We start from the raw sequence: 11,694 nt of genomic DNA, 5'->3' as shown, positions 1-11,694 counted from the left end.
GCGCGATTCGCCGTGCAATTTTAATTACTCTAAGCTGCGTCTTTGATTAATGACAAGTTGCGCTAATGCACGCGCCGGAATGACGCCCGCCGAGGCTACCCCGAATAACTTGGCTTTTTAATCAGCGAATCGACTCCTATTAATTAGTGGGTCGTTCGAACACTAATGGTGATTAAAGAACTTCTGCAACAACGAAACTTTTGTAATGCTCGCCGAGACGTTGCCTACGCGCGTTCAAGCTGTTTTTCGCCTTACCTTATTGTTCTTATGCTGCTGCTTGCTAAAATTGCATCGCGTCCGATGAACTCTGCTTTCCCGAATCGGTAATTAAGATAAAATGTATATAGTTTTAACGAATTGCTATTGTGGTTAAACAAATCGAAAATGTATGCTTTCGTTCGTTGTAATTTATCATGCGTTTAAATTTTTTATATAATTTATCATGTATCCTTCTTTCAATGCAATTTAGCATGCGTTTAAATATATGTTCATTTTAGTGAAATATGTCATGCGATTAAATCCATTATGCATCGTGATATGAATCTAGAAATTAAATTATTGTAATTGCAATTTTAATTTTGATATACACATTGAATAATGTAGAGTTTTAAATAGTGCATTTAAGAACACTCAATAATAGTACGAATTTAATAGAGTAATTATATATAATAAACTAATTAAATTTACATAGTATGATTTTTTTAATTTTATGTGAACGATCATAATTGTAACTTTAATTTAATATGAGGATTGACTAATATAAAGTTCTAAATAGTGCATTCAGTAATTCTCAATAATAATTACGCATTTAATAGACTAATTGTATATAATAGATAAATTAAATATAACAGAATAATTAAATTTGCATAGTGTAAATTTAAAAATTAAATTATATGTAAACGGTTCTAATTATAATTTTAATTTAAATAATATACAGTCCTAACTAGCGCATTTAATAATTCTCAATAATAATCGCGCATTTAATAATTCTCAATAATAATCGCGCATTAAATAATCTAATTATCAAATCAAATAAAACGCACAATTTCAATGGGAACAGTTGCAATTACAATTTGTAATACGAAATAACAACTGTACAAATAATGCATTAGTTGCCATAGGCCAACAATAATGCATTCAATACATCTCGTTACAAACTGAAAGTCAGAATTTCAATGAAAACAGTTACAATTCCGATTTGCACTAAAACTATACAGGAAACAATACAAAGCACTGTGCATTGAGATAGTGCAGTAATTAGCTCGAAACAATAATTATGTAATGAATAGATAGATCTGCACTAGTACAAAATTAAAAGTAAAATCTCCACAAAAGCACCATCATATATTCATTCATAATTAACGTAAAACAATATTATACATTCGTTGGTCATAACAATAGTAATCGTCCAAATAATGCGCTATTTAGAATATCGATGCATTTAATGCACTTACGCATTTCGTTCCGAACACAGAGGTAGAATGTTATGCGACCAGTTAACAGTTACAATTCGCGCTGAAAATATTCGCGAAACGACGTGAAAGCAGGGAATTTTTGAACAGCCGCGGATTGCAAAAATTCTTTCACGCCCAGCACTCTCGTGTTTTAATGATTTTCCGGAGGTGAAATCATTCGGACTGTACAATGCAATTTCAGCGGGCAACGGCGGGCGGGCATGTGTGTCAAGCATGCTCGGATATTTAAAAAATTGTGTTTCCCTTTCGAACCGTGTATACGAACCGTGACATTTTAACCTCGTCGAAGCACAGAAGCTGGGAAAGAATCGTTTCCCGATATTCCGGAACATAAAATACATTACTCTTAATGACTTTGCTGGATTCACGAACGCCACGGTCCGCGCTTTGATCCATCGCCGTTAAGGTGTGCAGAAGTTCCTAAAACGAGGGGACGGACAGAAAAAAAAAAGATGAGAGAGAGAAAAAAAGATGAGAAAACGTATTTCCTTTCAGGGAATCCGCGTCAAAGCGGACGGGCGGCGCGCGCCCCGGCGATCTTGTTTCTCACCTGATATGCCTTTAATCCCAAATGTAATCTACGAGACCAAACCGGTATCTTCTTTTTGTCGACCACCATGTGCTCGTAATACTGCTCCATTTGCCTTTGCACGAAATGAAATATCTCCGTCGATATTGTCTCGCTGCGAAGAAACGTATCGGCGTCACAAGGAAATCAGTTCGCGGAACGTTCCGTGAAAAACTCTGCCGCTTGATTAATGCGCGACAATGATACCTTGATTTATAAGGGCTCGAGTGAATTGTAAAGGGGGAAGACGCTATTGTAATATTGAGACCGATTTACTGTGTCTGTTTTTCGTGTGAAACTAAATTTATTAAATTAATTATGTTTACTAAATTTGCTAATTTATTAAATTTACTAGTTTACTAAATTTGCTAATTTATTAAATTTACTAGTTTACTGTATTTGCTAATTGAATAAATTTACTAGTTTACTAAATTTGCTAATTTATTAAATTTGCTAATTTACTAATTTACTAATTAACTAAATTGACTAATTTACTAAATTTGCTAATTTACTAAATTTGCTAATTTACTATATTTACTAATCGACTAAATTGACTAATTTACTAGTTCATTGAATTCATTAAATTTACTAATTTATTAAATTTAGATTTTATTTCTTAACAAGGTCATGTTGACTGATGTACACTATAACTTTTCCATTTGTGTCAAAGTTGAAATCTAAAAATATACATAGATTTAGATTTTGGAGAACTGTTCACACGACACAGGATTTATTGCAATAATAAAACAATTTTATAAAGCAACATTCAAACTTGAAGACGATTTACTTTAACTAAAAATCGTAAACTGAAAGAAATATATTAATTATTAAATTTACAGGTAAATCAACCAACATTTTCACTTAAAACATATCTGTATATATAATCAAATTAAAATTTTTACTAGTACTATACCTAACCAAATAAAACCATTTCCCTTAAAAAACAACAGTAACCTTAAAGTATTAAAAAATGTCATTTTATTTTCATGGGAAATTTTCACATTTCCTATTGTCTTTATCGTCGAAGAGCACGACGGACACGAAAACATTATTTTTCTTCTCATCAATGTCGCGCATACATTTCGTCGTCGCGCGCGGAATTAGAATTGAATTTTACGATAGTTAAAAAACGGTGTCGGACAGGAACGTAAGGAGATCGACGATGCATAAAACGAGTTCCGAAACTACCCTTCCCCGGCCGCCTGCAGAAGCTATTCAGCGACGATATGCCTCCTTCCATCAGCGAGCAGAAAAGTTGTGTGCCAACTTACCTCACATATTTCACCTCGAACTTGTAATGGCGATTGAACTCCATGAAGAAACGCAGCGACCAAAGATAGCAGCCCGCTTCCGAGTGTTCGACTTGATTTCCCATGATGCATGATCTGGCGTACTTCATTACGGAGTTGTAGGCCGCGTTCAAAAATTCTACGCAGAACTCCTTCAGGAACAATCGGACGCTCAACGTGGAGGTCCGTTCGCCCCTTGGATCGCTCATGGGACGTTGGTTTTTCGGTTTTGCCAGTTTGTTCTATGGTAAAATCAAATCGAAATGATGGAAATATATTAAATATATTGAATTGTAAATGCAGTGAAAAATTTCTTGTAATCGAATTAAATGAATTGTATTATTAAATAGGTTGTATGAACAATTCTTCACTGGAATAAATTATGTGGACAGAGATTGTCAAATTATTCGGATAATAATTCCAATTTAGTTATTAATGACTTCTTTTGTACTCGAAGGAAGTTTATTTACTTGAGCACAAATCTAGTCAAAAGTAGACTGTGAAAATTAAGATATAAGAAATTAATTAATAAACTATGGAACAAAAGATAATTTCTTAAAATAATTCATCTACCAATGAATTCTTATTCGAACAAAATATAGCTTCTTACTAAAAAGAATTTTTATAATTTTACTCGAGTAAGTTGTTATATAGATAAATTTGTATTCTATTCGATATTCATGCAATAATGTCAAATACAATTTTGCACAATGCTGGACAAGAAATTAAAATTAAAGAAGTATAAATATTGCAAATAAATCGTAAGAAATGTAACAAATCGCAAACAAATGAAACAAAGAAATAACCAGCCGATTTCGCGGAAACAATTCCCCGTCGCTGGACACCATTTCGCTCGTAGCACAGATTGTTCCATTTCCCTCCGAAAAAGAATGGTAACCCTACCATCCGCAACCATGATTAATGCCGTAAATTAAGGATCGCGAAGAGGGCTTTCATTTCCATGCCGAGTTTGTCAAGGAATACGAGTCACGGCCGCGGCGCGGCGTCGTCACGGTACTCGTAAAAGCCCCTTGTAACGGAGTCGGATAAATATCCGGCATATTACAACGCCGCCGTAAAAAGGGGGGGGGGCGGTCATACTTTTTATGCGACGATTCCATAAGAAGAAGCCAGACGAGGAAACAAAAAGGTACGCCGCGAGCGAGCGGGGGATGGGGTGGGGGAAAGGGCCCGGATAGTTCGAGGCGGGCGGAATTTCATAAAAGATACGACGGTAGTCAGTAATCACTTCAATTCGGCTAGCCGACAGGCATGTGACCTACTGGATTTATGACAGTTCATAATGAAACGAGCTACGCGGGGGGGTGGAAGAGCTAGGAAAAGTTTCTCTCTGGTGAAATGCGGATGTTCCGCGGAGAAGACGGGTAATAACAGTATAAGGGAGAAAAGGATCCTCTTCTGGCCGGCGTGGCACAGGGAGCCAGAAGAAAAGGAGGAGGGAACGGAAGAGAAGCGGTGACCCAGTTTTAAATGCTTCAGCGCCATTAAGCAAGGAGCCGGTTCTAATTACGCGAGAATAGCCCTAATTAACAGCCGTATTTTCATTCAAATCCAGCCAGCCTCGTTTCCACTCACTCATTAACGAGGACTACCCGCTCGGAAACCAAAGATTAATTGAATGGATCGTTTTCTCGCCCGACGCTTCGTTTCCCTCGATCATACTCAGACCGGACACGCCGTCGTCGTCTTTTTTTTTTTACCTTCTCCTTGCCGAAATTCAAGTCCTGTATCTTCTGGTACGGTTTGTGACACAGCAACGGATTCTCGCCGATCGCCTTCATGTTCTGGACCACGTAAGTGCCGCCGAAATGCGAGTGTCTAGAAAAGAATCATAATCAATTATCTGAATTACACAGAATTAGATCCTCTCGATTGTTTCGACAGTGTTTAATTATATGGACCGTTTATTCTGGAAGTGATGTAAGTGCATTTTTGATAAAATGAGATATCACGTAATTCATGCTTGATTTAATGTAAACGTGACCGCGTGATAAATTCATTTTACATGAAATGAAACGATAGAATTTCGTTTCATTAAAAAACAGATAAGAACAAAACACTAATGGAGAACAAGTAAATTGGTTGCATGTTAACCTTTAATTTTCTCGAAACAAGAAAAAATGGACTTTGAATGGACATTATGATAATGTCATTTAACGTTATTTAATATTTTTTGACATTATTTAATATTATTTAACGTTATTTGACATTATGATAACGCCATTTAATGTTATTTAATATTTTGTCACGTTATTTAACATTATTTGCGTCATTTGACATTATGAACACTTTCAAAGTCATCACTTTCAAAATAAACGCTCCACATACGATATAAGTCGACAATCTGGGTAAACGTCTCATTTGAATATAACCATAATAATGAATTTTGTTAGGAAAAATATTCTTGTACAACTCTTATTATTCTTATATAAAATTTTAATACAATAACATTGACGTCGTCGTGGTTCGAGGAACCATCGAAGCGACGGCGTTTAGGTGAAACGCTCCGTGAAATCGCTCCTGTTTTGCGATAAGTATCTCACGTTATTTAATTTAATAGAGCTCGGTAAGAAATGAAGACACATTTGCGAAATGTAATTTCCTATCCTGTCACTCTTTCTCCCTCTCTAAGATTTGCTCGGAAGTGAAGGTCTCGCGGAACGAAGATCAGCTTGAAGATGGAAAGATCAAGCTCGCAATTCCGCATATACATACAATCCGCGTGTATGAATCAGCATGCATAAGAATGCCGTAGCTAGTAATTGAAAAAAAAAATGAGAGCTGATCATTCAAATCCAATTTCATCCATGACTTCTGAAAATCCAATCAGCGGAATAGAAGGTGGATGTCACTAGCAGACAGTTTACTAAACGGCGAGACCGTATTTTCTTTCCTTCGCAGTTCTCTGGGCGGGCTTCCGATGCCTTCTTCGTATTATTTTTAAACAGCTGACGCAATTACTCGAGCTAGATCCGATCGATGATAGCGTCCCGGGATAGAAGGGGAATGTAGCAAAGGTAAATTCATTACGGGAATTCGTGAACTGTTAAATTAGGAAGGATATATCGTGGGGGACTGAGTGCGGCTTGCACAATATAGTTAAAAGTATTTAATCACGATAGTATTTATCATTAATAGTATTTAGCGATAATAGTATTTAATAATAATACTATCTAATGATAATAGTATTTATTATTAATAGTATTTAATAATAATACTATTTGCTAAATTAGCGTCTACATTATTAATTTACTGCTCCCTATAGTTATCAAAGACTTCGACAATTCCAAAATTGTAATTATTAGAAGAATATTTTCTAAAGAAGTATACACTGCTTAAAACAAAGAATTATGTGTACAGAATATTTTATTAGGTTGGAAACTATGAAACAGGGGTTTTTGTTTAATCTGTATTCAGCTGCGACACCCGTTTCATAGTTTCCAACTTAATAAAAATTGAATAGTCTTGCTTTTGTTACAGTTCAGTGTAAACAATCTTTACATAGAATTTACTTTTAAACAGAAATGAAACTGCAACATTAAATTACATTATAATATCATATTGCTAACAATGATGAATTGTATTTACAAAAACTTCTTTCTTACAGCAATATTTAACTCTTTAAACCTAATCACATTTTCACTATCCAATGTCGCACTACGATCGTTCTACAAATGTCGTTTCGCTAATTTCGCTCAGGAACATAGCCTAAGACTGCATAATTCAAACTGTTAAAACGGATTAGAGAAGTACCATACTTGCAATTGCCTTGCAACAGAGTTGCGAAAACCGGTGTGCGATAAATTTTGCTACAATTACAAGGAACCCCCGGTAGCACTGTAAGCTTAAAATGCTCAAGTTTGGTTCGTCCCACTGTACAATAGACCCTTTTCACGTGACAAATATATGTCTACCTGTTACGAGTCTCTTAAAACAATTCCAACGTTATTTAAATTGGAGATGTGATTCTGTGAGCAATTAATTAACAAACTCTTTTTATTCGAGCGAGTATTCAAATTGTACTGTGGTTCTTTATACAAATTGCTATACATCATTTTACTGAAATTAACTCCTTGCACTGTAATAATAAGTCAGAATAATAATTAATAATTAATATTATTAATTTCTTCTAAATCAAAATCAAATTGAATTTGTCTATTATCGAAGTCTAGAAACGGAAGTAAATAAAGACAATACAAGAAATAAAAATTATGTGGTCCTATTAAGGAAAATATTGAGAACAAATAAGTCCTAATCAAGGCAACGTAAGAGTCGTAGTGCAAGGGGTTAAAATTAAAGTAAAGAGTACTTCAACCAAAACATTCCTCATTCTAAAAATAAAAACCTAATACAAGTCAATTTGATAAAAATTATTTTGAAACGTGGCATGATAATTCTTATCGACACCTTAAAGTCGCCAGTCGACCGGAAAGGGTTGAAAGAGAAAATGCGGTAGCAACGGTAAATATCAAGCTTCTTATAACGTGGTATAAAAATCGCAGATCAACGACTGCGAGCATCGAGAAAGGCGATCAACTCCGACGAACGATTCCCATTAGAATTTAGTATAAATATCTGGCCTCTCATCTTTAAAACATCCCAGTTAAAATCTCGGATTGGTCCGTGCCCGGGCAGTCGTTTTCCAATCGAGTTGTTTATCGACTGGTTCGCGAGACGCGGCGCAAAAAGCTCGATCTTTTTAGTGCTTTTGATCCTCTTTCGTGGCGCAAAAAGCTTTCCGGTGGAAGTGCTATATAGCCGTAGCACGGTAACAAAAAGATTCGAATAATGCATGGCAGAAGAATGAAACACGCGTTCTTCGGTACAAGTGGGTGAAAGCCTTTCCCCTCTTTATCCAGCAGCCAAGGTGTGTGTATGTGTATGTGCGCGGACTTACTTAAAATCCGGGTCACATTCATTACGCATCTAATGCTCGCCCGCCCGCCCCTCTACCTACCGCCCGGCCGCATACATTATTGTTAGTTCCCGTAAGGATACGCCTAGCGTTGTATCACCATTTGTTTCTCCTTTTGCTAGCCACGCACTCGCATTTACATTCCCGCATTAAAATGGAAATTACTTGTTGACCCGGTGTAAATGTGCCCCGGCGTTCCCTATGATATACATGTCAAAAGAAAATGTATGTGCATACTGCACACACACACACACATACAGTTGGATAATTGATACCGTGTAACGAACAAGTGTGATCCTGGGATTTGCTAGAGAAATTGTAAATCTGCGATTATCCAGTTGCGTCCTGCGAAACCCTTGCGTTTTTAGATGAAATTCAAATGGGAATCTTGACGATATGGAATGAAACGAATCGAATTAAAATGAGGAATATAATTAAACAAAATTTAATTGGATAGATCGAGCAGGATGATCTGTATTTGTTAATCTATTTGCTTAATCAAAGGGTGTACTGTGATTGATACATTTGGGAACCATTGTACAAGAATATGTATTTCGAGAAGAATAATTTTCATTTACTTTATCTTTGTTTATCTTTATTTAAATAAGTATTATTATTATTAATAAGTATACGTATCGTTATCATAACTTTTCCTTTACATTATTATAAAAATTAACGATTTCTTTTTTAACTTATAACTCATAAATAAAAATAGATTAGAAAACAAATGGTATTATTACAATATTTAAGAAGTACAGTGTAACTGCATTATTTAATTTACTTTATTTTATGGTGGGAGAACATGATGAAGAACATATCTGCGAATTTGTTACACAAATATCTTCGTTTTAAACTATCGAAGTGTTAAGAAGTATTTAATATACTAAAATATGAGGGAGAAATGTGTAAGGAAGGAGAACGCGCCAGAAAGTATTACAAAAAGGTTGAAACTCACCTAGCAGCAGCAAATTTTCTTATCTTCTGCATTTTCTCCTGCTTCTCCTTCTGTCGTGCGGCCAAGAGCACCGCTTCGTCTTTTGCTTTTTCGGTGATGTTACGTTGCAAACCGGAAGTTGCCAATTGAGTGGCATTTTGATCGCCGAGCATTAACGAAATGATCTAATAATATTTGCAACAATGTATACGCGAACACCAATAACGTCGACGTAATTAATTAAAGAATAGAAACAGCAGGAGCTTAAATGTTTCTAATACGCAACATATAATTCTAATTCACAAATTATGCAAATAAACAATATTCATGCAATAAATTTCCTTAGCAAGAATTAGCTAGAAATAATCTTTAATAATAAATACATCGCTCATATAAAAAATTGTCTGAGAATAATTTTTAATATCAAAAATTGTTGCAGAGTAATCTCGAATAATTATTAAACTGCTTGAATAAAATATTATCCAAAAATAATGTTTAATACTCGATAAACTGCTTTTATAAAAAATTATCTGACAGTGCAACTTATCTTAAAGGGTGCAGCTATTAAAATATAATAAACTAGAATTATTGCGAAATTAATTTTCAGTGACCACGTACCTCAAGTATTTGTAAATGGTACTGCTGTTCACTGCGATTACTAGCAACGAACAATAGTAAATCGACAACACCGGAAGCATTAAGAACGAACAACACCTGAAGAAATATATAAGGATAATTTTCAAATGTACACGACAGAGCATTTTAATCATTCTATACCTGATCGTGGATAGTGGCATCATTATCAAGACGTTTTTCATTTTCATCGGGAGGAATTTGTAAAACATTTCTGATAAAGATAAGGATTCTTTCAATCATCATTTCTTTCTCTTCTCCTCTCTCTGAACTATCCTATAGTGATTGGAAATAAATAAATGAATCTGTTTCTAGATTCATAGAACACGCGTGTTAACAATTCTGAAAGTGATCTAACTGTAAACTAATTCATAGTGTTTAGTGAATTCATAATTCTTAGACCACTTTCATAATCATTACTACACGTGCGAGTTTACATATATTGTAAACATACAATTTTTAGAATTGTACTCAGGCGATTGCTTAATGCTGTCCATATGCGGTCATCGGTTAATGCTACCTTGTACTGTTGCGTGTAAAAGACAAGTTTCTGATACACACTGCGCTGTGTCTTTTCTTTAGGTATTTCCTCATTGTAAATTAAGAAAACTGGGCTGGTCAGATTTATGATCAACCTAATTGAATGAATAGATAGTTGCTATGATCGTGATAAAGTAAGAAATAAGCAAAATACAGTAAATAGAAATAGAATTTCCATTGGCTGTACTGTAAATTATTACTTGCCTCAACAGTACATCCCACAGATCAATCTTATCGCTGTGACAAACGAAAATTTTCATAAGATCTGTTTCAAGCAACTTTGTCTGACCCAGAAACTGACGCACAGCATGATCATCACTATCCCTTCTCAAATATTTAATCAAATCCTTTATAATATCTACAATTAAAAGAACAAATTTAATAAAGAAATATTAAACATTATTCTAAATTAAACAACATCCTCTGGAAATAATCTTAAATCATAGAATAATTAACAATCTCACCTAAACTGTGCGGGTCTAACTTATACATCTTTCCATCATAATAACCAAGTGCACTGCAAGTTGCAGTGAGCTCGGTAGTAATATAATCTGTCATTGTGCTTTGTTTATATAATAACCAATAATGCAATTTTTTAATATGCAACAAACATTGTCACAATAAATATCTATGAAGTCTCCTGTAAACCCAAATATAACAACGACATTTATTACATCATTGTACTATTTCCACGTGATATGACTTTCGAAACTCATATCATTTTATAAATATATAAAGTCTGCTTAAAAATTAGACACTAAAGATATCGCGATAATATTAATCTTTCCACAGCTTTTTTCGCAAAATACACACACGTGTACGCATCGAATTTCGTACCGGCATGTTCAAGAATTGAGGTTAGGCCGATTTAAACTGAAATTACATTTATAACAACGTGAACAGCAGTACTTACAGTCGCAGCGGGATGATGATTCGATATCTTAACAAAATCACACTATTCTAACTTAACAAACACTACACTTTTAACAAATTTTAAGAAAACCAAGCACAGCACATAACAAACGTCAAACGCAACAGGTGATGGAAAAGCGCGCGAAACAGTTCTACGTCTCTACATATGTTTTTGAAATCGTCCGACAGAGTGCTATCGATTTGTATCGAAGAATCGAGAGCCAAGTAATTGTATTCAATTAGTGTAATTTCCTGAAACGTGTGGGGCGTAATTTTATTAATATTTAGTGTTTAGAGTGATTGTAATATGTTTAAAAGTGCTTCCATGTGGCAAGAACGTTTAATTGTACGAGAGCCTTCAAAATTTGGAAATAAGGTAACGTAATTTTCTCTTAATAACTATAAAT

At 34.7% G+C, this 11,694-nt stretch overlaps 1 protein-coding gene across 1 annotated transcript in view; it reads right to left on the bottom strand.

Moving 5' to 3' along the window:
- Positions 1-11,411, bottom strand: part of Timeout (circadian regulator timeout) — a 392,876-nt gene extending 381,465 nt beyond the window's left edge. The window contains exons 1-11 of the mRNA XM_078180750.1: positions 11,289-11,411; positions 10,840-11,015; positions 10,580-10,733; positions 10,290-10,470; positions 9,980-10,111; positions 9,821-9,916; positions 9,224-9,387; positions 5,054-5,171; positions 3,315-3,574; positions 2,026-2,158; positions 1,741-1,895 (exon numbers count right to left, since the gene is read on the bottom strand). Coding sequence (XP_078036876.1) covers positions 1,741-1,895; positions 2,026-2,158; positions 3,315-3,574; positions 5,054-5,171; positions 9,224-9,387; positions 9,821-9,916; positions 9,980-10,111; positions 10,290-10,470; positions 10,580-10,733; positions 10,840-10,933 — 1,487 coding nt within the window. The 5' untranslated portion in view covers positions 10,934-11,015; positions 11,289-11,411. The remainder of the gene's footprint in view (positions 1-1,740; positions 1,896-2,025; positions 2,159-3,314; positions 3,575-5,053; positions 5,172-9,223; positions 9,388-9,820; positions 9,917-9,979; positions 10,112-10,289; positions 10,471-10,579; positions 10,734-10,839; positions 11,016-11,288) is intronic.
- Between the last annotated feature and the right edge of the window lie 283 nt (positions 11,412-11,694).

The sequence above is a fragment of the Augochlora pura genome, chromosome 5 (assembly GCF_028453695.1).
Source record: "Augochlora pura isolate Apur16 chromosome 5, APUR_v2.2.1, whole genome shotgun sequence".
Taxonomy (NCBI): domain Eukaryota; kingdom Metazoa; phylum Arthropoda; class Insecta; order Hymenoptera; family Halictidae; genus Augochlora; species Augochlora pura.
This window is presented reverse-complemented; position numbering and strand designations above follow the sequence as displayed.